The sequence below is a fragment of the Artemia sp. Qi Xiang Cuo genome, chromosome 20 (genome assembly GCF_049724085.1).
Source record: "Artemia sp. Qi Xiang Cuo chromosome 20, ASM4972408v1, whole genome shotgun sequence".
NCBI classification, from domain to species: Eukaryota; Metazoa; Arthropoda; class Branchiopoda; order Anostraca; family Artemiidae; genus Artemia; species Artemia sp. Qi Xiang Cuo.
This window is the reverse complement of record NC_142813.1, coordinates 13,721,629-13,747,722: the sequence shown is the minus strand read 5'-3', so window position 1 is coordinate 13,747,722 and position 26,094 is coordinate 13,721,629. Positions and strand designations below refer to the sequence as shown.

Here is a 26,094-nt window from a genome sequence, read left to right as displayed (position 1 = left end):
TTTTATATTTGAAATCAACATTAAAATCTGATTCTTTTGATGTATCTATCGGTATCAAAATTCCGTTTTTTAGAGTTTCGGCTACTATTGAGCCGGGTGGCTCCTTATTTACAGTTCGTTACCACGAACTGTTTGATTCTCAGAGAGATAATTTAACATCGTGCAGGAGTATGACATAAAATTGTTCTGAAAAAGTTTACTTTTCTAGTGGGGAGTTTTGTTTTGGGACTATGTACAACATGAGGGAAAAAATACGTTTTACTTTTTACTTAAAAAGTTAAACAGTTTTACTTAAAAACTTAACTTTTCCATCTCCATTTCACGAATCCCACACCCAGTCAACATTCCTTGTCCCCCACCCAGTCAACATTTTGATTAGGATCTCTTGTGACTTAAAAGCTACAGACCACTGACAAAAAAAAAAAAAAAAAAAAAAAAAAAAAAAAAAAAAAAAAAAGCAATACTGTTGCTCCACAAAAGAATAAAGGAAATTAAATCGTATTTCTCGGGCAAAATTATGGATTTTCTTGCTTCTAATTTTTTCAAGTACCGCTTTCAGCAAGTACACAGCTGTGAAAACAATAGTGTTGCTCTGAAATACAATAAAAGAAATTAAATTGTGTTTCTTGGATAATATTATGTATTTTAGGGCTTCGATTTTCTTTTAGGTACCGCATTCAGCAAGTACACAGCTGCGAAAACACTAGTGTTGCTCCACAACACTAATTGTGTGCTCCGCAGCACTAATGATTCTAAAAAGACAAAGAATATGAAAATAACCTTGATTTGGCGAAGATAATGGAGAATGGACCATTTGATTTTTCTTTCCGTCTTTAGCATGATCAACTAATCCATCAGAGTCAAACAGCTGATCTTCAAGCATTCCATATCTTTTCAACCGCTCACTTAGCGACAAGGATTCCACTGAATTTGCTTCTTTGATTGCCTTCAAAAGCCGCTTTCGTTTTTCTTTAGTCTCCTAGAAAATTATTTGCATACAAAATACAAGCCACTCAGATGCCAAATCAATCAGCTTAATCTTCTAAGATTACAGCATCAAGACACTTGAGGAATCCCTTACTTATTTATATCTATAAGAATGTTCCGACAAAATACGACAAAGCAAAACACCACGGGCATAGAGTCTAGGGTAGGAAGAATTCTGTCTGTTCCAGGAAAAAGTCTGTTCCAGGTAGGGACAGGCAAGGATATTTCACACGAATTTAATGAATCTGAATTTCAAACAATCATCGAAGGTGATAAGAAAAGTGATCAGGAACAAATAATGGACTATATTTAAGGGCATGGAAAGGTCGTGATGGAACTGCAAAAAATACCCTTTTTTACTATAGCCTTTTTCATAAAATTTTGAATAAGATTCGATTTTGGTTAGAGTATGTGGGCCATACCGAACTCAAACCGATTATCTTTATTTTCTGAGATTATGGCGCCATCACACTTCATGAGCCCTTGATGAACAAAATATTTTAACTCCTCAACACTCTTTTTGTACCAGTTTGCCTAGCTCTAACTAATAAGGCAGGTACTATAAAATGATTTTAGGATAGGAAAAAAATCTAAACCTTACAAACCGATGTATAAAGTGTGCTTAAGGTGTAGTGATACACAAGAATCTTACATATGGACTATAACGAACTTGAATTTCAACCAAATATCGAATATGACGAAGATGATTGATCAGGAGCAAATGGAGTAGTATGTTTAAGGATCTTGGGGAGACCGTCAGGGAGCTAAAATAAAATATAAAAAAAAACACTTTTATTACAGATTTTATTTGTAATCTGAATAAAATACACGGAGCGGATAAAAAAAAACACATTTTTTACTATATCTTTTTCAATAGAATTTTGAGTAAACTTGAAATTTTTGATTAGAACATATGAGCCATTGCGAAACTAAATCGATTAGCTTTATTTCCTGAGATTATAGCATCAGCACACTTGGGGAACCGACAGCTTTTTTTATAATCATAAGCCCTTTCCCGAAAAACACGGACTGTTAGCCCTTATAGACCAAAATAATCTGACTCCTCAACTTTATTTTTTTTTTTTTTTTTTGGCACTTGTTTGCCTAATAAGTAAATTTCCTAATAAGGAAATTACCATGCAGAGAGTCAAGGGTATGAAAATTCTGCATCAACGAGTCAACTCCAAGTGTGTTTCAGGTAAGGTGACACGCGAGGACCTTTCGAATGGATTGAAATGAATCTAAATTTCAACTATAAATTGGAGATAACAAGAAAAGTGATCAAGAACAAATAGAGGAATATATTTCAGGACATTTGGAAAGTCGTCATAGAGCTAGCGAAAAATAAAAAAAAGGACATGTTTTTTATTATAGATTTTTCTTTAAAAAGTTTTGGATTAAATAAAAATTTTGATCACGTAGAAACCACACTGAAACCACGTAGCATTAGCTACATCTTTATCATGAGTTTTGAATGAAATAGAAACTTTGATCACGTAGAGTAGATAAGCCACACATAAACCATGTAGCCTCAGCTACATTTTTATTATAGATTTTTTTTAAAGAATTCTCATAAAAGAACATATTTCTTAAGAAAAGAGAAGAACAAATTTATTATAGCTTTTTTAAGAGTTATGGATAATATAGAAATTTTGATCACGTAGAGTAGATAAGCCACAAAGAAACCATATAGCCTCAGCTACATTTTTGTTACAGATTTCTTTAAATAATTCTTAGAAAAGAACACATTTCTTACGAAAAGAGAAGAACATATTTCTTATTTGGATAAATAGAAATTTTGATCACGTAGAGTAGATAAGCCACAAAGAAACCATGTAGCATCAGCTACATTTTTATTACAGCTTTTTTTTAAAGAATTCTTAGAAAAGAATATATTTCTTAAGAAAAGAGAAGAACATATTTCTTATTTTGGATAAATAGAAATTTTGATCATGTAGAGTAGATAAGCCACAAAGAAACCAAGTAGCATCAGCATACTTGAAGAACCCTTAATATTTTTTTTTATATTTATAGAACTATTCTTGAAGAAATACGTATTAATAGCCCCTAAATGACCAAAAATAATTTGATTGTTAAGCACTACCAGTTTGTCTAATTCTATATTAATAAGGCAAGTACCATGAGCAGCGTCTAAAATAGGGAAAATTCAACTTATGTTTTAAGCCATGGGAGATTTGTGGCACCATCTACATTGTGACTAAACAAAGATATATCATCGTACCTAAAAACAATATTTTTCCCGAAGAAGAAGTATTCCCCTAGAGAATCTTTATATTTTGATTCCATTTTTAAAAGTGCATATTTCATAAAAAGTAGTATTTCAAAGAAGAACAATGAAAAACATCAAGAAAACGCGGATTTAAAGTTAAACTTAAAGAAGAAAAATATACTATGCGTATCCAGGAAACGGGTTTAAAGCAAGTTGAACTCATAGAAGAAAATATATTATGGGCATCCTGGAAACTGTTTAAAACAGTTTCCTTTTTTAACGGTTGTTAAAAAATAAACAACCATGTATGTAGCGAAGTACCCACATCCTCAATGATCAAATAGAAAATTTCCGAAACTTTTTTCAGCCAGATGACTGGTAAATTACAGCCGAAATTGAGCTACAGAGCTAAAGGCAGCTGGAAGAAACAAACAGTGCACTTAAAAAAATGAAATATAATAAGGTAAAACAATGTTCTAACATTGGTTCAAAAATTCCAATAAAACTTACAACTCAATAAAAAATAAATAGGTGGATACCTTAGTGTAGTCAGGTGCTGAGTAGGTTTTGAGATCTTTGGTGGCAACCCAGGCTGATGTCAGACTCCCTGAATCAAAGAAGATAACAAAATATTCCACCTAAAAATAAAATGAAGTTAAGTTGAAAAATATCAGAACTAAAAACATTTCACTAAATTAAAAGCTCTTTTAAATACTTGTACCGAATTCACCCAGCTGCGTTTCTAGAAGAATGTCTTCAAATTTTCTTAAAAGTGTAAAGGACATAAAAGTAAAAGCACTTATTGCCCTTTGGACCCATCTAGGTCTATTCATAACTGAAAACCGGTACGAACCAAAGTATAATCACCTACGGAACAAGTACTGACAAAACTGTCCAAAAGTGACCCCGCGTACCTCAGTTCCTCTAGACACAAAGTGCTGTACTACTTAATCGCTCCGAGCCAAAGTACTTTGCTACGAGCCAATAAATTATGCTAGAGCGTGATTCAGGCGACGTGTGACCGGGAAAGTTGTATTGAATTGTGTAACTACGGTATTTAGTTGCCAGGTTCGCATAGGTAAGGAATTGTCTCCGGAGACGCGGACAAAGGGGCACTTTTTTTGTGCGGAGAGGATAGGTTTTGTCAGTACTTGTTCCGTAGGTGATTATACTTTGGTACGAACCAAATTTTCGGTATGTTCGGTTCCAAATCCAGAATTTTCTGAATTTATCTTTTGTTTGTTTCAGCATTATAAAGTTTCTGGGGTACTACCACATTTTCGTCAGTGTTGCCATGTTGAACCATGAAAATAAACAATTTGTTGATTTCCAAAGACAACTACACTTTCAAAGGAAAGCTACAGCTTCTCGAACTGTTTAGTCCCATATGTTTTATTATTTAGCTTGTTTTGTCAATTTTCATCCACGTTTCTTCTTTTTAAATTTGACATCCGCTACTACCAAAATTTTATAACTACATATTAGTGTCTTTTATAGGATAAATTGATTTTCTATACATCGTTGTTCGATTTCCATATATATGGTTGTTCAAGTTCCCACTTAACCAAACAAAAAAAAAAGATTCCATTTTTTCTGCCCTTGATACATTAAGATACCAAAACAGCCAAGAGAATGTACTGTGGCAATTATAAGAATAATAGAAATTCTAAAAAATGAATTTACGAAACAAAAGACAACCGTTCTGATTTTCTAAATTGGAAAGCGTCAAAATTGATTTGAAAGTAGAGTACAGCAAAGCAATTTTGGCCAGAATATTGCAAAAACATTATTTTTAAATGAGCTTATATAAACATTATTAGGTACCCGGTTTATCTTTTAGACACCAACAAGCTTATGGACAAATTTAGTCTAGTTCTCCAAAAAACCAAGAGGACACAACAGTTTTTGCTTTTCCTCGGTGCATCTCCACCACTTACGTATTTTTCCCTACATCCGTCATACATGAACCCTTTTATGGACCACAGCCAGACGAAGTCAGCGTCCTAAGCGGATTATTTTAGATTAGGTTATTTTTTTTTACGATTCTCAGAAATTAATTTTTGGAATAAATTTTAGTATTCTGGTAAAGAACAAATTTTAAAAATTTATAGCTAAAATTGATATGAAAATTTTTGGTCAAAAAGCGATTAATATTAAACATTTTTATTTAATTTTGCCTATTTAGAGGATTAAAGGCCAAATCTTCAAAAATCAACTACTTGTTTACATGCATAAGTTTCGCTATGGTTTTGCTTTGACGTAATGCTATGTTTATTGGCTGCCTGAGGGAGATGTAAGCTAGGTTCTGGCATGAAGTTCCGTTGATTCCCAAAGACAATTACAGTTTTAACGGAAAAAAAAACACTTGCTCAAGCTTTTTACTGCCATATTTTTTTTATGCTTATTTTTTCACCAACTTTTCTTGTTTTTAAATTTGGTGCCCACTACTGCCAATCATAAATATTTTTTATAAAATTGACTACCCAATTTTTCCTAATTTTTTTTCCATTTTTCGTAAGATTTATATGGCTGTGTAAGTTTTCACTTAAGAATTCAAACAATTAGATTTTATTGTCACTGTCCTTTGTACTTGAAATGCATTTTAGGGATCCGAGCGATGTCTTAATTAATATTTTTTATTAAAGTGTCACTAAATTTGTGACATAATCACTTAATTTGATCAGTACCTATATATGATGAACTCTGCCAAGCCATCTATTATGTGCATTACTGAGACCAATCTTATCCACGAGATACGGAGCAACAAGGTTGCCATCCAGGGGTAAACACTCCTCAGGCGAGATCAAGGACGCAATGATGGGCCGAAATTAGGAAGAGGAGATTGTCTCCATTTATAGACTAATGCATATATGGTGTACGGAGCAATACACCATACTTATGTCTTAATTTCCTAAACTCAGCGGGCAAATAAGCTCTATAAGTACTCAAATTTGTCTATTTGGTTTTGATGTTGGATGAAAGATTGGAGTCTCCTCCAGGACAAATTAACGTATTGGGGCTGGAAAACAAGAAGGTAAATTTTGAAAGTAGGTATAATGAAATTTTTGATGGAAGTGGTGGGCCTGGTGGTTATTATAGGTTGGAGTTTGAAGATTCTAAATATTTATTCGTAAACCAAATGCAGATGGCATGTAGTAATGTTTCGGATAGATTTAATGTGTTCCATTTGAATTGCCAAGGGTTGAATTCAAGTTTAGATTTTATAAATGAAATTTCTAATTTATCTATTTTTCAGGTAATTGGACTGACAGAAACTTGGTTAAATGATTATAATTCGGAACTTTTACATATTTCACGTTATAGTCTTTACATGAAAAATCGTCAAATTCGCCGAAACGGGGGACTGGCAGCATATATACGTTCTGATATACGGGCAAGTGTCCGAGACGATATTTTAATATATAAAGAAATTGTTTTTGAGTCTTTTATTTTGCAGTTAGAGCTGTCTGGACGTTGTGGTTATGTTCTGGTTGTATATAGGCCACCATCAGGATCTCTTATCGAGTTTTATGAATTACTTGAAGAACAATTGGAAAAGATCCCACATCGAAGTCCTATTTTTATAATGGGAGATTTTAACATTGATCTATTGGATAATGGATCAAATACAGACCGATTTTTAAACTTGATAATTTCATTTGGTTATATCCCTGCTATTAGTATTAGTACTCGTGTTACGAGGACGTCATCAAAATGTCTGGATAATATATTTTCAAATTATATGTCGGGTGGTCCAAGTGTTTTTATAAGTGATACTTCTGATCATTTTGGTGTATTTGCAAGTTACTCGGTATGCGTTGATAATAAAAATTCTACAAATAAGAGCAGTCTCAAGCTGAGGATGTTACTCGATAAAGATGCACTTCTGAAATGTAGAAAGGAGCTAGTCAATAAGGATTGGAATACAGAGTTTTCAATCTCTGCGGATATTGACTCTAAGTTCAGAGTCTTTTACCAAATAATTAAGCGATCCCTGGAAAAATGCTCTAAGAATATTAACAACAATAGAAGAAAACCTTCAAAGAAGCCTTGGATTACTCCAAGTTTATTGAGATCGATAAATAAGAAGAATAATTTGTATGAGAAAAGGGTACGTCATCCCTGTGATGTAAATGAGCGAATTTATAAGAGTTATTATAATGCCCTAAACAGACTCCGGCAAAGAGCTAGACAAGATTATTATGAAATGGAATTTGAAAAAGCATCCGGAAATCCGTCGAAAACATGGAATGTGATAAGAAGCACTTTAGGACAATCATCTGGAGGAATCCCTCAGGAAATATTCCGTAAAGATGGAACCAGCCTTAAAAATCCAGAGGAAATTTGTGAAGAATTTGCTAACCATTTTTCGACAGTTGGAAGGAGAATGAAAGAGTCGATTATAAGCAAACCAGGCGACCAGGCTTTAAAAATTACCTTCATAAGGAGTTGGAAATCTCTTTAAATCTACTCCCAGTTCAAGAATCTGAAGTTCGAAACATTGTTTATGGTATGAAAGGTACCGCTTCTGGCTCTGATATTGTTTCAATTAGAGTAATAAAAATACTTTGGGATGTGATTGCTCAAACTTTTTTTTCATTAATTAATCAGGGTCTAAAATAGGGAGTGTTTCCGAGTTGTTTTAAATCAGCGAAAGTAATACCAATACATAAAGGAGGGAATACTGGTGATATTGAAAATTATAGACCAATTTTGATTTTACCCATTATGTCTAGGATACTAGAAAAATGCTTTTCGGTCAGAATTTATCAATATCTGGAAGACCAGAGAATATTTACTCCTACACAATTTGGATTCCGTCAAGATCGTACTACTGAGCAAGCAAACATATATTTGACTAGCATTATTAATATGGCGTTGGATAATGGATATAAAGTGGCAACTGTATTTTTAGATATTGTAAAGGCTTTTGATACAGTCAGTCATGATATTCTGTTAATGAAGTGTGAAATTTATGGGATTAGGGGTCCAGCTCTTTCGTTTTTACGTTCTTTTTTGTCTTGTAGAAAACAATATGTTCAAATTGGTAATATGGGTTCTCATGAAAATTGTATTGAGTGTGGAGTTCCAAAGGGTTCGGTGCTTGGACCCTTATTATTTTTAATTTTTGTGAATGATCTTCCACAGTCTGTTAGTAAACTGGAAACAAGAATGAGTGAGATTGTCAAAAAGAATAGCGCGGCTACAGCGCCTATGTTTGCTCATGATACTGCTTTAGTGGTGATTGCAAAGTCAGAGAGATTGCTCCTAGAGAGTGTACGAGAATCGCTAAATGAGGTTTCAAGATGACTGAGAGTGAATCAGCTAAAGGTGAACCCCTCTAAGAGTAATTTTCTTATACTTTCGAGGACATCGAATTATTATCCATGGATACAGCAAATAGCATATGAAGATGGCATGATTGCTCGTCAAAAGACAGTAAAGTATCTTGGCATTATTATAGATGAGACTCTCAGTTTCCGATCCCATATTGAAACTTTATCCCGGATTCTATCACGTAATTTGGGGATGATTCGTAAACTTAAATATATGTTTCCAATAAGTATACTTAGGCTTCTCTATTTTTCGTTAATCTATTCCTATATTTTGTATTGTTCTTCCGTATACATGGGTACATTTTCTTCAATTGTTAATCCTGTGCGAATTATCCAAAACAAGTCTATTAGAGTATTATCAGGAAAATGAGGAAGAGAATCAGTTTGAGAAGTTTATAGGGGTTTTAGGATATTGCCAGCGGCGGGTCTTCATAATTTTTATATATTAGTATTTATGTATAGATACAATATAAAGCAGCTGCCGGAGTGCTTTAATGGTTGGTTTTACAGCTGATGGAATATACATAACCAAAATACTAGGGGTAAAAATGATTATTATACTTCACCTATAGTGTCTGCCATGTCCACGTTTTCTTTTGTTATAAAGGGTATAAATTTATGGAATAATTTGGATAATGATATGAAGAAACTTGAAAATTTTAGTGGTTTTAAAGCAAAATTGAAAGAAAAATTATTAAGTAAGTATGAATTCTAGTTTTTTTTTGTTTTGGAGGTGACTTGATTTGATTTAATTTAAATTAAGTTGTAATTGCTTGTTGGTTTGTGAGTGCGACCCCATAACATGAATATGGTATGTAGTTGCTGTCCCTGTACTATTATTATTATTCTTTATTTATTTTTTTTTCTTTCTTTTCTTTTCTCTCTTTTTATCTTTCTTTCTTATTATAGTGTATTTGAATGATGTTACATGTATGTATTATTATTTTTTTTTTTTTTAAATGTTTCACCCCACGTCAACTATTTGGTTTTGGGTGAATCATATTGATTTTTGTATTTAAACTTTTTGTTAATTAAATATATCACTATCACTATCACTACAGTTTAGGGTAACTCTTCCAAACGAATCAGTAATCATCAGAACTATAATTAACACTCTGAACTGCCAGATTACTGGCTATCTTGAAACCTCCCTCGATTATATTCAGGGCAAATCTGCCAATCCTACAGCAATCCTTCATGGAAACTTTAATGTCCATAATAATGTATGGTTTTGTAGCAATGGTACTGATAAGGAGGGACCAAACCGGTATTATCCATCTCTCTTGTATGGGCTCCTTGATCATCTATTCTTGGTCTCTTCCTGGTGGATCACCCACACTCTTTTAAGTTTGACGCTCAGCCTTTCAAAAGTGACCACATTGCCGTCATTGCGTGTGGTGTTACTCTCCCAATAAAGCACAACCGACTGATCTGACAATACAAAATAGGATATGGCTCAATGGCTGGCTTGAGATGGCTTAAGAAATGCTCTTTCTTCTCAGCAACAGAAAGCCTTCCTCCTTGGAGGCCCAGAGAAGGCTATAGTAAAGTACCAGCAGGTGACTCTATCAAAACCTGCATTCCATAGAAGCGGATCCAAGAAGGACAAACCTTGGTTCAATGCTCACTGCAAAAAAAAAACGATCCGAGAAAAACAAAAGGCACACAAGTGATGATTAGTCTCAAAGAGCGAAAAGGACAGACTGATTTCACCAAAGCACGTGAAGACACCATCCACGAGATTCAGCTATCTTGGGTTCAGTACAGGGAGAAATTCACTACCAAGCTTCGACATGCTTGTACTAAAAGAAGGTGGAGAGCTAATAAAAAGGCTTAATCATCTTCTAGGTGAACTTCAATTCCTTCCCTAAAAATCAAAGACGGGACTGTCGTGCAAGGTCCACAGACAAAGAACAAAGTTACTGCTAACACGTCTGCAAATTCTCGAATCAAGATAATGACAGTAAAGATGTTGCCAAATTTCCTGATCGAACAGGTACTGTAATTGATCGTATGAACTATTTTGCTCCCAGTCTTGCAGCGCCACACTAGCTGCACCTTTGTCATCGCTTTTCGGCTATGTTTTCGCTCGGGAACCTTTCTGTACACATGGAATTCCGTCCATGTAATTCTTATACCTAAGCTAATGAGCATAGGCTCATGTAGCCCTACTGGTCTCCTCTCCTGCATTGGGAAAGTTGCAAAAGCGTCAGGTGAAATTGGTTGCCTCCTTATCAAATAGATCCCAAGTAGCAAAATATCTGAATCATTATTATAATTCTCTCCCTGCTCACAATGGAGTACCCCAAGTTACTCTCCTTGGCCCCTCCTTTTCTGATTCATGAAAAAGGAATTTCCTGACCGATGGAAAGTTGTCGAAGACCCTACGGTTGCTGAAACATGCTATATAAATTTAATGACCGACCCTATGAGTATCCTCAATGACATCGAAAAAAATCCCTCGAACTTGGGCATGAGAGTTGTCCCTCCTAATTCCATGATAATACTAATTTGTCTCCTTAAATCTCCGCCCCGTTTTCTTAATCCCATCCCTCCTGAAATCTTGATGACCTCCTTTAAATTACTTGGCGTCACAATTTCTTCTAATATAAAGTGGGGAATCCATGCTAAAACAGCATCCGTGAAGCTAACGTATTCATCTCCTTTTTTAAACTTATCATTAAATTTGGTCTCCCCCCTTCATATTGTTTAAGTATTTATGCCTTCTTTGTCCATCCTCACCTCAAATATGCTTGTCCAGTTTGGCACCCCAGCATTTCCAAGGAAAAGTCAGATAAAATTGAATATCTCAGACAAAGCGACCCTGTGAGTGATTTTAAAAAAAGGCAAAGTCCAATACTCCTTCTTAAGAATATCTACGTTAGAAACGCTTGAGTACAGAAAAAGTACGTTATGCCCCCATTTTTTTAATACTCAGACAAACCCTCACATGGAATACATTTTCCAGAAAAGACATTCCTCTCCCAGCTTCCGCCCTCATTGGGCCGTTTCCCAGCCTCTTCCTACAATGTCTCCCCTTTTCAGTAGTACTTCCAGATACAAAAAAAAACTTTGTTACCTACAGTACGGAAAAAATAAACAAAATATCCAGCTAGTTTCCCCCTTTTTTAATAATTTGTACAGGCGCTGCCCGTATTTTGTTCGCTTGTTTTTTTTCCTCTTATTTTTTTTAATGTCCCCTTTAAATTTTTTCGTACATGTCTTTTTGTTTTATTCAATTTTACCTAATTTTATCTTTTAAACATGTTATGACGAATCTGAGTTTCAATAATGACTAACGAATGGATTTTCATTCAGATATTTTTAGTTTTGGTATTCTTTTATCAGTCTTTTAGTTTTCATTGCTTTTTATACTCTTTATTTACACTGTTTTTATTTATTGATCCCGAGATCTCAATTCGGCTATTCGGAGATTCTGATGACAATTTTTTTAAAATACACATCTTATCTCACTTTATCAGTAGCTGGAGTTACATGACCTTTTAGGCGACCACCAATATGGGTCCCACCAGATACGGTCAGAGCTTGACTATTCAGTGGCCCAGAGTGGATCGCTCTTCTACCAAAAGGATGCGAGATCAGGCAATTGTTCTACGATACCGCTAAAGCTTTCAACAGAGTATGGCACCGCGGCCTACTAAAGAAACTACGCGTATGGTATCCACGGAAGCCTGTTACTCTTGATCGAGTACTTTCGATCAGTATGAATTGCTCTTGGTGGGTTCACTTCCAACAAACATCCAATAAAGGCAGGTGTACCTCAGGATATTTTCTTGGGACCTACACTTTTCTTTATCTACATAAATAACGTGGAAGACAACCTTGAAAGCTGTCTGCATCACTTTGCCGACGATATCACGACACATGCAGCAGTCCCATAAAGACCCAGCCCAAGCTTCCCTGCACACTGATCTTTTAAAAATCGAAAATTGGTTTAGTGCATGTATGGTCAATTTCGACGCATCAAAAACAAAGGATCTGCTGATATCCTGATCGAAAGTGTTACATATACACTCCAAAACCATCTTCATGAATAAAGCTATAAAGATAGTCGACGAGCTTCGTCTCCAAGGAATTCAGTTCTCCACTGACCTCTCTTGGAAAGCTCACTTCCATTGGGTGAGAACCTCATGTGCAAGAAAGCTGGGGATCGCTGTTCCCCGCGAAAACCTTCAACCACCCAGCTCGCTTTACAAGTATGTGAAATTAGGAATAAAAAAAGCTGAAACTCCTGATGTACGGTTAAAAAATGAGGCTTTGAAGAGGTTGTGGCAGAGGAGAAGCTTGCGTTTGTCTCAGGTGGCTTGCTAATGCAGTGAGTTGTCAACAAATGGAGTATTTAAAATAATAACTAAGTTATAGAACACACCCTGCATGGTGGTAATGAACTGGAATATAATCAACTGCTTTAAAAGAACATATAGCTATGTAAACCGAGGAATCTCAATGAGTAAAGCATGAACAGAGTCTGAAAGAAGTAAAAGGAAATGAAAGAAGCGAAAGAACAAAAGCTTGAAAGAATTGAAGGAACTACTTCCCTAGTTGTTACTCTAGCAAACATGCACTTGACGTCCCAGTTCTCCCTCACTGCTGGACAGTCATATCGATAAGCACGCCTCACTGAATTGCCACCTTATTGCAACATTAATAAAGCAAGGAGCTCTTTCTTTTTTGGATTCTTCTTTCACAATCAAATTTGTCTCGTTTTTTTTTTTTGCTACCGTGGCCTCATAGTGGCACCAGGGTGGACATTTCACGAGTTTGTCTAACCAGACTGCAATCAGCGCAGCACGGTAACCCTCAGGAATGGCAACCGTCAAGGAAAGTTTAGCCTAGTAAACGACAGAACATTTAAATGAAACTTCAAGGGAGGAGGTCGATAGTAAACCTTTGACTAGATTAGGGTATAGGTACCTGCGCAGCTTTACTGCCCACAGGTGGCTTAGTGCTGCAGTGAGCTGTTAGTAGTAGCAGTATTTCTTATTTTAAATTCGATAGTGAGAAGCATCTTCGTATAAGACAAAGCTCTATTTTAGGACAGGTCTCCCATGTTTGCATACGACAACAAACATATTATAAAAAACAATATAAAAAAACAACATATAAACAATTAAACAAAAAACATATAAACAATTTTTAAAAAACATATAAACAAAAATCATATAATAAAAACATATATGCAATTTATCTTTTTTTTTTAACAAAAAAGCTAAATTTACCCATTATAAACTAGACTATTTGCTGAGAACCTCAACAAAAACAACCTTACGGAAATAATATTTCGAGATGATCTTGGGGCAAATCACAAAGAAAAGACACAAACACTTACAGGAAGTTCCGAAAATCCATCCAACTGAAAAAATTTGTCAATATCTGGATCTTGAACTACCATACCCGGCCACCATGGGTATCCTTTGATTTTTGCCCATACAAGGGATCCTGGTACGTAAGCTGTGTAAACGGATGATACTTCTTCTTCTTTACTCCAAGACTCTTCGGGGATTGAACAATCATTATAGGTGACATCTATAAACAATTGATAATCACGATTAGACATACATTTTTTTTTTGTCAATTAGTACACATGCATACACAATGAAATAAAACAATATTACTCATCAATATTTCCCCGGAGCTAAACCTTCTTACAAAAATAAATAAAAACAAAAAATATTGAATTTAGTCCTGTACTATTTTTCTAGCGTCTTTTTCCCTTCCAGTTAGAAAAAATGACATTTGTTGCCGATATCAAAGCGGCTAGTTTTAAAATATTATTTTAAAAACTAATTTATTCGAATTTCGAAAAATAGCTTGAAAGCCCTCAAAAATGGAGTCGGATCAATAACATGCACATCATTGAAATTACCATTGTCGATAACTGTTCTGTAAACTTACAGTCCCCTGGCTTGAACAACAACGAAAATCCCTTTTTGGCATGGGTAGCGCTGATGTCTTTTCCTTTTCTTTTTCCGTCACCGCTAGCGGGCACTGAAATATCATGGCGAGTTGTTTAAGGGCTTATTTTAAAGGAAATTACAACTGCATCTATTTTCTTTGCAATTAACAAAACATAATATTTAAGATGAAATACAATGTCTGAGAAAAAAAACTTAGCATAAAATTTATAATAATTATATAAAAATTTAATTTTTTAATTTATTGTTCGTCTTTCAGTTTCAGGTTAAACAAAACCGTTTAAGTCACATCTCCCTGATTTTGAAGCAAAACGGCGGTTCTGAAAAAAAAAAGATTTTGGTAGTAGCGCAAAGTACGCCATTTTTGGTTCAAAACAGATGGAAACATGGTTTCCGACTCTTTGCGCTTCTACCCAAGTTAAAACTTCGTTTACCCAAACTGAAACGTCCGCACGTTAATAAGCCATACTCATGTTAAAATCGAAGAAACCGAGTTAAAAGCTGAACTTTGGATCGACTAATCACACAATGTCTAGATTAAAAAGGGGCTTTACACGAAATGGTCCAAATTCGTAAAACTCGAAATTTACGACAAGGGTGGTAGTTAAGTAGGTACGGAAAGCTGGGGCAACTTTTTACAGAGAATTGCATAATGAAATTCAGATAGATCTTATCTAATGGTTCCCATTCATAACTGAAATTAGTTTCATGAAAGATCCTCATGAAAAATAAAAAATCTCGATAAGCAAGATGTGACCGCAACGACCAGAGAAGGTTTAGTCGTCCACTTCTTCGAGTCAGATTACCCTCTTATCACTCTAGTTTCGCATAAGTGCCAAAGACATCAACACAAAAGCATTTTGCCCCCCCCCCCTCCCTGGATCCATCTTAGTGATGGGTCCAGGGAAGCTACAAGTTCCCGAGCCATATGTTTCTACCATGTGTTTTTTTTCAACCATATTTTGGTGCCATATGTTTTTAGCTTTTTTTTTTGCTGGTTTCCCACTCACGTTTCCTTTTTTCTTAATTTGGAACCCGTCACTACCAAAAACTCCATAACTGCACATGAAGGTCGATTGGCTAGATGCTTATATCCTAAAGTCCTTATGTCGTAGACACACCAAGGCACGAAAAAACAGTGAAAAGAAAAATTTGAAACTCCAGAAAAAGAGCTAAATCTTTTTAGACTGAAGATGCTATGCTAAGATATATAAATAAAAACCATTAATTAAATTTGGCAACACTGTTCGTCCGTAAAAGTTCAAACAATAGCAATCTGTTGAATCGAAAACAACGACGCCTTCAATGGGAGAGTTACTTTTTCTTGAGCTGTTTGGTGTTGCATATTTTTAGCTTTGTATTCGCTGGTTTGGTTTACTAAGCCTTTTGTTACCTGAGAAATTTCGCTGATTTTAGAGTCTTATCTGAATAGAACATAGTACTGTACAAGAGTGATTGATAATAATAACAACAATAAAAAAATAAAAGTAGTCAAAATTAATAAAAGAAAAAAAAAAACACTTATAACTTGAATACGATAACCATTTGAGCCATTCAAAATAGCCCAAACGGCTCATTAGTTTATCTGAACCCAGTTTTAACTATAGCAAACAAAACACATCCTCTCCAACGGAAATTTTTACAACGCACTTTCTACAAAAAAAGAAGAAAATCTGAACTTCAGTTGAGATCTATAAAAGTGGCTACTACCCGTAAATTTTATTAAACTCTTTTCTGAATTAAAAAAGAAAGCTACAATTACAATTGTAGTCTACAATTAGCCATGTCTTGATGCAACTTACTGCAAAATACTTGAAAACTTCAATTCAAAATGAATGGACACATTTACATACACAAAGAAAAATTAAAAATGATTTGAAAGTTTCGTAAGTAGCTTAGTTTAAAGTTATTTAAAAGGTTTGTGTAAGAAAAATAAAAAAAATAATAATATTCTACTCCTCAAAAAGAATGGAATTAATTTTTATTCATTTCTAAACAGAAAAATTAACTCTCTTTCGTTTTCAACTGTTCAAATGACTAATAAGTGTCGGATTTTTTTTTTTTTTAAATACAGGCGACATATAAAAAAAATACATCCTCCCCAACAAAACTTTTTTAGCATACTTTCTAAAAAAGAAGAAAATCTATTTGATAAATACAGGCGGTGTATAAATGTAGCTATTATTCAATAAATCAGGTTGTGTCTTAAATCCTCACCAATATTCTGCCTAACTTTCTACCTCGACACCCTACATTCTCAATATCCCTGACTTTAATAACTCAGACACAAAGGGTGCCTGTCCGAAACTGGAAAAATTGTAAAATGCTTTGTTTAAATGAATCATGAATTAAAGTGAGTAATACGCCCATGAAAAACGTCTAATTCAAGAGACGGACAAAACTTAAACAAAAGGAAATGAAAACAGATGGTGAAGTCAAAAAAGCAATAATTTATTGAGCTTGATTTCGTCATTCCGACGATTGATTAGCAATCGAAATGTAATGAAATTTACAAAACAGTTCTACTGATAACAGTAAATGTCTCGAAAAGACCAAAACGCGTCCCCAAGTATGCTATTAAGAAAAAACAATAAGTTGGCCGAAATATGGAAATACTATATCTCAAGCTGAAATTCAAAAATTGTCCATGGGGAACACACAACTTATCAGAACTTTAAAAAGAAATGAAAACAAATTGATATACAATTAAATAAGCGGGGCTTTATGGAGCTTGATTTCGCCTATTTTCGAAAATCGATTAGCAATCAACAGTAATCTACTTTTATAAATTTTTGTTATACTACTACTAACAACAACTCATTGCAGCACCAGACCGATAGAGCTCAATACAGCTACGCACATTCCTCCTTCAACCAAGTTTATTCAAAGCTTCCCTATTTACACCATCCCAGGAACTACCCATTTGCCTCAAATCTTTCCTTACGACAACCTCCTTTTCGTTTGGCACTAGACAGTTGGCCAAAAAGGGTAATATTTAGCAACTGTCAAATGCTTTTCGTTTGGCACTAGACAGTTGGCCAAAAAGGGTAATATTTAGCAACTGTCATCCTTCATCCTCAAAACATGTCCTAGCCTTTCACTATAATCCTAGAAAGCCGAGTCGAACCCCATTTTTCGTACAGCCTATTGTTTGAGATATGGCCAGTAAGTCGGGTACTCAAAACAATCCGTACGAGACTTTTTTTAGAAAACATCTACCAAATCTTCCTCCATTTTTCGGAGCACCCACGCTTCAGAACCATACTTAACCACAGTCATCACTGTAGCCTCCAATATTTTAATCTTGGCTCGCAAACTTATCTTCCTATTCTTCCAAACTTCTATAGAACGTGAAAGAACTCCCTGGGCCTTGGCTATTCTACTGTTGACATTGTCACTGCTGTCATCGTCTTTATTAATAATACTATTTAGGTATGTGAAACTATCCACTTGATTGATCTTCTCGTTACCCAGCTTAACTTTTTCACCTTAACTTATTCCTAGTCTTAGCGACTTTTAGCGACCTAGTCTTAGAACAGTGATTTTCAAAATTATTCTTGCACCATGAAATCGCAAAACCTCCAAAATTTCATTCATTTTGCCAACATTTTCCTGTGGATGCTGAAATCATCGGCATAACTAAAGCATATAAGAGTCCCCCCCCCCCCATTTGATTCCGTGTTCTTCCATTGCCTTTGATGTGCTCCTTAAGACAAAGTCCGTCAAAATGATCGATATAAATGGGGATAGAACACAACCTTAGAAAGCGGGAATGAACCACACTTTTCGTACAGCCTACTGTTTGAAATACAGTCAGTCAGCTGGGTAGCCAGAACAATCCGTAGGCAATTTCTCTGGAAAACATCTAGCAAATCTTCATCCGCTTTTCGGAGCGTCCATGCTTCAGAACCATATTTGACCACTGTAGTATCCAATATTTTCTTCTTCTTCTTCTATTTCACAGCAGGCGGGCTTTTCAGTTGATACTATTTAGCCCTTTTTAGTTTGCTTCACTCTGTGGGCTACAGATCTATTGGCTTGGTTGTCTCTTATTTATTAGATAATCTCAGATATCTTTCAGTAGATCTTTCGACTCAAGGAGTTCAATTATAAGATGATAGATATCGATTTCTCTGTTCTGTGTGCAGGTATAGTCGGCTAGGCTCTTGGCTGATAGTGAGATTATGTGGTGTTTGAAGAACTTTAACAGTTTACAGTGCAAGGTATGCTGTGCAGACGTCAGCATATTACATTCAAATAGGCAGTGGTCAATTGCTTCAATTCCTAATACAATACCTGCGAAGAGGGGACAGGGGAACTGAACCACTTGAATAAGGAAACTGATACGAGAATGCAAGAAAATTTAGTCCATTTGTTCCAAATGAATTCTATGATAAATTTTAGAAAAATACTTATTGGGAAAGGGGGAAAGAGTAGGATTGTTTTTATTAAACATAATTTCTGATAGTCTCCATCGGAAAATATCTCTAATGGGGATTGGTCTCCAACTTGGCTGGTCAATATTTATAGCATTTTTGCTATTTCATCAGCCTGATGATTACCACTTATACCAGAGTGGCTAGAAATATACTGAAGATAAGTTCTTATGTCACTTGAAGCAAGATTATCTATAATACTAAGACAATGATAAGTTTCAATATCCAGCTTATACTGAGGAGCTGAAGACAGCAGCTCAAGGCTTGATAAAGAGTCAGAATAAACTATAATATTATTTGAATTAGCAATCAAAGGTTTATTTTCCATAAGGTGTTCTAATGCAATGATTATGGAGTTTAACTCTGCAGACATTATAGATACATTATTATACAATATCTCACCCATTGCAATTTTCAGGTGAGGAAGGAAAGCACCAATTGCTACCTTCGCATTCATTTTGGACCGATCAACAAAGATTTGGAAATGGTTTTTATAAGTAATTGTATTAAGATCAGTGAATCTCGTCTGAACAAAAGCAATAGGATTTAAATCTTTAGTCCACTTTGAGAAATCAGTATTTATTTTGGGGATTGGCCAATTTCATGGAGGGGATAAGGGGGAAAGTAGGTGCAATATACTTTGCGGGTACAGGAAACTTCTTCTGAATATTGGCATACTCATCTGCAATGCCTCTATACATGGCTGGATTTCTTAACCAATTATGTAGGGTGTGTGAGATATTTTATTCAATTTTTGTAAGATGTTTTATCAAGAGAAAGCTACGTCTCTCCTTTATTGTTGTTAACCGACTCTCCATAAGCAGAAACTTGGCGCTTGTGGGTTTCCTAAGACCAAATATGAGACGTATTATATCGTTTTGTATTGTTTCAATTTTTTGCATCTGGGTCTTTGCACATGCACCATAGACGATGAGCCCATAGTCAATATGGGGTCTTAGATGTGATTTATAAAACTGGAGTAAGGTTTTCTCCTTACATCCCCAGTGTGTGGAAAGAAGTCTTTTTAGTATAATTGTTTTTCTATAGCATTTTTTTTATTGTATTTGAAATGTGGAGGTGGAAATTAAGTTTTTGGTCAAGCATGAGACCTAGGTAATTCATATGATTATATTCTGGAATAGTTGTTCCATTTAGAGTTAGTCTTACATTAACATGATTTTGCTTTCAGTGAAATAGGACTAGTTTGGACTTGGTAGGTGTATTGGGTAGATCTGAATGTTGACAGAATTTTTCAAATTGGAAAAGTGACTTTCGCAGATTTGACTGTGCAATCTCCAAGGTATTGCCAGATGACCATAGTACCATATCATCAGCATATTGTAGATTCGTGTGGGGGAGGTTCATGTCCCAGAGATATAGGGCTAAGAGGAGGCAGCTGAGGACTGCTTCCTGAGGAAGGCCTTTGGTTATTGTCTTTTGGGGCGAAGAGTCTGAACCTACACAAACAATGAAACTTCGCAATTCTATGAAAGATTTTTTAAAAGATACTAGCTTGGGGGGGGGGGGGGTATTCCAAGGTTTGCAAGTTTATTTAAAAGGATTTGGTGGTTCACATTGTCATATGCCCCTTCAAAATATAGGAAAGCTGCAACTAGGACATTGTTTTTTGAGAATGATTCATTTATTGCATTTGTTAACAATATGAAAGCATCTGTTGAGGAATGGTGTTTCCTATAACCAGTTTGAGTGTGAGGGATCATATTATTTTTTTCAACAAACCAGAGGAGTCGGTAATAGATCATTTTCTCCATTATTTTCCCCATCACATAATCATTATAGACATTTAAGACTCGGGGTTATTTTGAGGTTTATTTTTCTGTAGGATTGGTAGGTAGCACGATTATTTCCAGATTGCGGGGAATATACATGAAGACAAAGCGCGATAATAACAATTTAGAATTTGCCCTTTTTATGAAGGGGTGAGATTCTTTATCCATGTAGGGTGTATTGTCATAGCTGCCGCTAGTCTTGGTCCTAATATGATGTATTGCATTATTCATTTCCCGGATTGAAAATGGGCTGGTTATATACTCGGATCCTGGGCGAGGTTGGTAACTTGGGTTCATAGGAATTGGGGACATACAATTATTTGATGTTAGCTTATTAACAAAAAGAGTGGCAAATAGCTTAGCTTTTTCATTGTCATTGTCATAATGTGTATTATTATGTATAAGCTCATACAGGAGTGGGTTGGGGGAAGTCTTTTTCCTATAGATGTGGCTTATGACTTTATGTATAATTGGCTCATGTGTTTCTCTGGAGAGATTATTTGCAAAATTATTCCAGTAGTTATATTTAGCATCTATTATGGTCCTTTTTAGATTAGATTCTGCTTGTAATTTTTTTAAATATGTATTAGGTGATGGTTTTTTTAAGAATGTTCTCCCAGCTGCCTTTTTTGTTCTCCATTTATTTTGGCACTCATTTGTCCACCATGCTTTGGAAATGTGTTTAGGGAAGGTTTTCCTGGGTGTTGTCCTGGGGATAGCATGATTAGCTGTATTTATTAGTAAAGATGCCAAAACTGCAGCATGTGTCAGCTGTTGCGTTTGAAATGCATGAATTTTGGGTGAAACTTGTAATTTCATCATTTAGCTTATTTTGGAACATAGGCCAATTTGCTTTAGTGTTGATATATTTGGAGGTATGTGATAGGGTTTCAGCAGATTCGTTTAGGGAGCAAGCTATGGCAAAGTGATCTGTACATAGACTATCAATTTTATTTATATAAATTTTATTCAAAATATTTAAAGACACAATTTGCAGGTCAATTGTAGAGAAACTGCCACTTTTGGGGTTGAAATATGTATTCAGGTTTGGAGGGGTAGCAACAGCTAATTCAGTATTATTTGAAGTCATACGCTCAATGAACTTACCATATTTTAATCTTGGTTTCCAGACTTAACTTCTTATTCTTCCAAACTTTTCTGAACTGTGAAAAGCACCCAGAGCCTTGGCTATTCTACTTTTAACATCTTCACTGCTCCTAACGTCTTTACTAGTAATGCTACCAAGATAAGTGAAGCTGGCCACCTGATCAATCTTTTCGTTACCCAACGTCACCTTTTCATCTTCACTTATTCCTCGACTTAGTGACCTAGTCTTCTTAGCATTAATTTTCAAACCTGTTCTAGTACCCTGAACTCGCAAAACCTCTAAAAGTTAATTCATTTTGCTCACACTCTTATCTAGGATGCTTAGATCATCAGCATAATCTAAGTCCAGGATTTGATTCCGTGGTCTCCCATTGCCTTTGATGTGCTTCTTACGACAAAGTCGGTCAAAATGATCCGTATAAATTGGGATGGAACACAACCCTGCTTAACTCCTGATTTAATAAAAACCAGCAACTAACCTCATTTCCTACCTTAACCGTAGCAATGTTATTGTCGTACATGGCACTTAAATATATTCTAATAACTTAAATATATTTATCCGGTATACCATACAAGGATAGGACTCTCAATAAAGCTCTTCTATCAGCTGAATGAAACGCTTGTTCACAATCTATAAAACTGAGGACTAAAGACGTTTGATGACTCAGGCACTTCTCAATTATTGATCTAACAGTAAAAATTTGTTCGATGCATCCTCTATCCTTCCTAAAACCACACTGCTCTTCTCTTAAAGCTGTACCTACAACATCTCTAAAAATAGAAAAATATCATCATACTAATCAATTTGCTTCCTACCCAAACCAGGCTAACTACCACACTCACAGTTTTACTAATCACTGCAAACGTGCTGGAAAAGAAGAAAACATGTCCCAACAAAAACTAATGAGAAAAATCGTAATTTGTGTCATTTTGATAACTTAGATACCTATTATTCTTTGTAAAATTGTAGATGGCAATAGTTTTAGAGACGATAATACTGCGGCAAAAAGGGCGACCTAATGTACATGGCAACGTTCTAATTGCGTAAAATATCAATGCTCAGTTTCTCTATCGTAAAGAACTCGTACTTTTTCGGGAGGCAAAACAAGTCCGAGACATGAATTAAAATAAATAAAAAGTAAATAATTCAAAAATATATTAACTAATATAAAAACGTAATAAAATATATTTAAATAATATTAATAAAAATCAAACAAACTATTAACTAAAATAAATGAATAAAACAAATTGAAATAAGAATTATTTAAATAAATAAAGCTAGAATAAATAAATAAAGAAAAGCTACAGAAATAAATAGAGAAAAGCTATAGAAATAAATAGAATAATTTAAATAAAATGAAGAAAAAAGAAAAAAAGAGGTCACCTGAATTCATGCTACAAGTCCAAACCTCTGGAATAAGTGAAGGGTCACGAAACCTCTCAAGAAAGCGCCATTTTTCGCAGTATGTGTTCGAACATTGAACCCATGTGCCTGGATTTCGATTGGATTTTGAGGGTTCTTCATAAGCTGACTTCTGAGCTTGTTCGGCTTCAAACGAACTACTTTGCACGACGATAGGCACTTCTTTTTCCATATTCTCTTCTTTCCTTTCTATAAAAAATAATCAGAATCCTACTAGTGCATTTCAAACTACGGCTTAATTATGGCCTTCTGTTTAATTTGAAGGCCAACTACACTATACTAAGACAAAACACTAATACAATGAATGGCGATTAAACTCCAAGATTTCTTCTTTTAAAATACTACTAATGGTAAATATAACCATACAAAAAACTATATTTAAAGAGCAAATCACAAAATACAAAATAGCGACTTACAAAACGGGACCCCAATTTCTATAATCTTCATTTATATGTTCAAAGTCAGAATTGAATGAAATCTTGACATATTGATAATTGACATTTCATATTGAAATTTAAAAAAAAATTAGGAAGTTCTTCATTATAGAAGGAACGTTCAAAACAACTCCAACTTAATTCCAAATGTTTGTTTTTCTATGCTGAGCAATATTGTCCAAGGCTTAGATACCAAAGGACAGGGGAATATCTCCAATCCATTACATAATGGCTGCCTTATGTCTAACAGTGGTTCCCAGAATATTCACTTATTGAGGTCACCCCAAAGAAAAATTCTGGGAAATCAAAATTTTTGAAACGAACGATTTTTCAAAATTAATTCTGAAAATTTTTGATCAGATCTTCAGAGAAAAATCACAGATAAAATGCCCAAGGAAAATCAATCCGAAACCGTTGTGTATTTTCAGACCTTAATTTTACTGTTCTACATGATAGGGTCTTCAGAGCAATTAGGATGCAGAGGATAATACCATAGCCTTTCAGCATTTGAAGGAATATATCCAGAGTAAGCAACTAAGAACGGGTGTAATAGGGCCGACAGCCATTTTATTGATGCGTTGATCATAAAGTCAGAAAATATATTTATATGCTCAAGAACAAAAATAGGAGTTGGGGGGAATCCCCAATCCTCATAGTTCGGAGTTCCCGCCTCCCAGTAAAAATTTTATAGCCCAACACGCCTTTTCCGGAACATCAGATACCCTTAACTTCAGAAAAAAAATTTGGGTTGCAGATTTTTTCAGGGATGATTTCATTTAAGCAATACGTCGAATTGTGGTAGTAGTCGTAGAAGGCTTAATAGAACGGATGCTTTCTCTTTTTTTTTTAATTATAACCTTTTCAAGTAGCAAAAAAATCACCTCTCAATACCCTCCTTTTCCCTCATTTTCTGTCTTAAAGCAACAATTTTGGCTTAGACAGGGGTAAAATCTCTTAAGACAGATACGAGAGAAAACCATTCGATTAAGATAAACAAAGTTTTTTTTCATATTTGAGTAAAAAGCAACACTACAATTGAAACAAGCAGCCACTGCCACTTTATAGATTTCGAAAAAAAACATTTCCAACATTTTTGTTTGTATTCTCAGCCTCTTCTTAGAAGGTTATTCCAACTATAAACTATATTTTGCAGAAATGAATTTTTAGCGGTAAAAGCAAACCGGGCTTCAAAAACTGATTCCAGACATAGATGGCGTAAATGCATAAGACTAGTCGTAAAATAAAAGTTACCATCAAAACTAGCAATCAAATCTCAAGCAAATTATCGTTTTTAGGAATAGCAAAGTTACGTTTTAGTTTCTTTTTCAAAGTAGATGGACAACTGATAAGTGCACTTAGCCTACATGATTATTATTTTCTGTGCCAAAACCACTGTCACCCTTAGATAGGACTTATAGCTTATAGTTACAGATACCATATTTAAATAGTAGTGAATCTCCATCAGCACCTAAAAAACTAAATAAATTAAAGAGCTAAAAAGAAACAGATTATACAGGTATAATTTGTACATACAGGTTGATTAAACAGGTAGATATACGGATGTTTTCCAGAGAAATTACCTGCAGATTGTTTTGGGTACCCAGCTGACTGGCCGTATTTCGTACAAGAGGCTGTGCGAAAAGTGTGGTTCACTCCATGAGAGAAAGGTTGAGATAGCTAGGGCACGTTCTGCGGATGAAGGATGACAGATTCCCGAAGATTGTCCTTTTCGGCCAACCGTCTAGGGCTAAACGGAAAGCAGATCGCCCGCGGTTGGAGTGGGAGGATATCATAAAAAAAAAAATTTTTAAAGGAAATGGGACCTTCCTGGGACGGTGTAAAGCGGGAAGCCTTGAATAGATTAGGATTGAGAAGTGTGAATAGCTGTGTTGGCCTCAGGCAGATTGGTGCTGCGAGTAGTAGTAGTAGTAGTAGGCGGCATGAGTTGTTAGTGGTAGTAGTATGTTTTCGTTCCGATGGTTCGAAGTATGTCTTGTCGTGCGAGATTTGTTTGAAGTGTCGTAAACAGGGTAATTCTCTGTATCTTAATTACAGTTTTAATGAAGAATTAACAACTATTTCTGGTAACAACTTTAACAGAGATATGGCTTAATAATCATAATTCAGAACTGCTGGTCTAGAGGGATATAACTTTTACACACAAAATAGACAATTGCACCAACATGGGGGTCTGGCTGCAAACACTAGGTAGGGAATTAGAGTGACCATTCTGAACGATTTAACACTGTATAGGGAGACGGTGTTATTATAGGTAGAGGTATTAGGGACAATAGGTAGGGAATTAGAGTGACCATTCTGAAAGATTTAACACTGTATAAGGAGACGGTGTTATTATGGGTAGGGATACTAGGGACAATAGGTAGGGAATTAGAGTGACTATTCTGAACGATTTAA

General features: G+C 35.1%; 1 protein-coding gene across 1 annotated transcript in view; it reads right to left on the bottom strand.

Moving 5' to 3' along the window:
• LOC148939893 (uncharacterized) overlaps nucleotides 1-26,094 on the bottom strand; it is a 64,540-nt gene that overhangs the window by 13,484 nt on the left and 24,962 nt on the right. The window contains exons 4-7 of the mRNA XM_089105808.1: nucleotides 23,207-23,434; nucleotides 13,904-14,100; nucleotides 3,757-3,855; nucleotides 781-979 (exon numbers count right to left, since the gene is read on the bottom strand). Coding sequence (XP_088961934.1) covers nucleotides 781-979; nucleotides 3,757-3,855; nucleotides 13,904-14,100; nucleotides 23,207-23,434 — 723 coding nt within the window. The remainder of the gene's footprint in view (nucleotides 1-780; nucleotides 980-3,756; nucleotides 3,856-13,903; nucleotides 14,101-23,206; nucleotides 23,435-26,094) is intronic.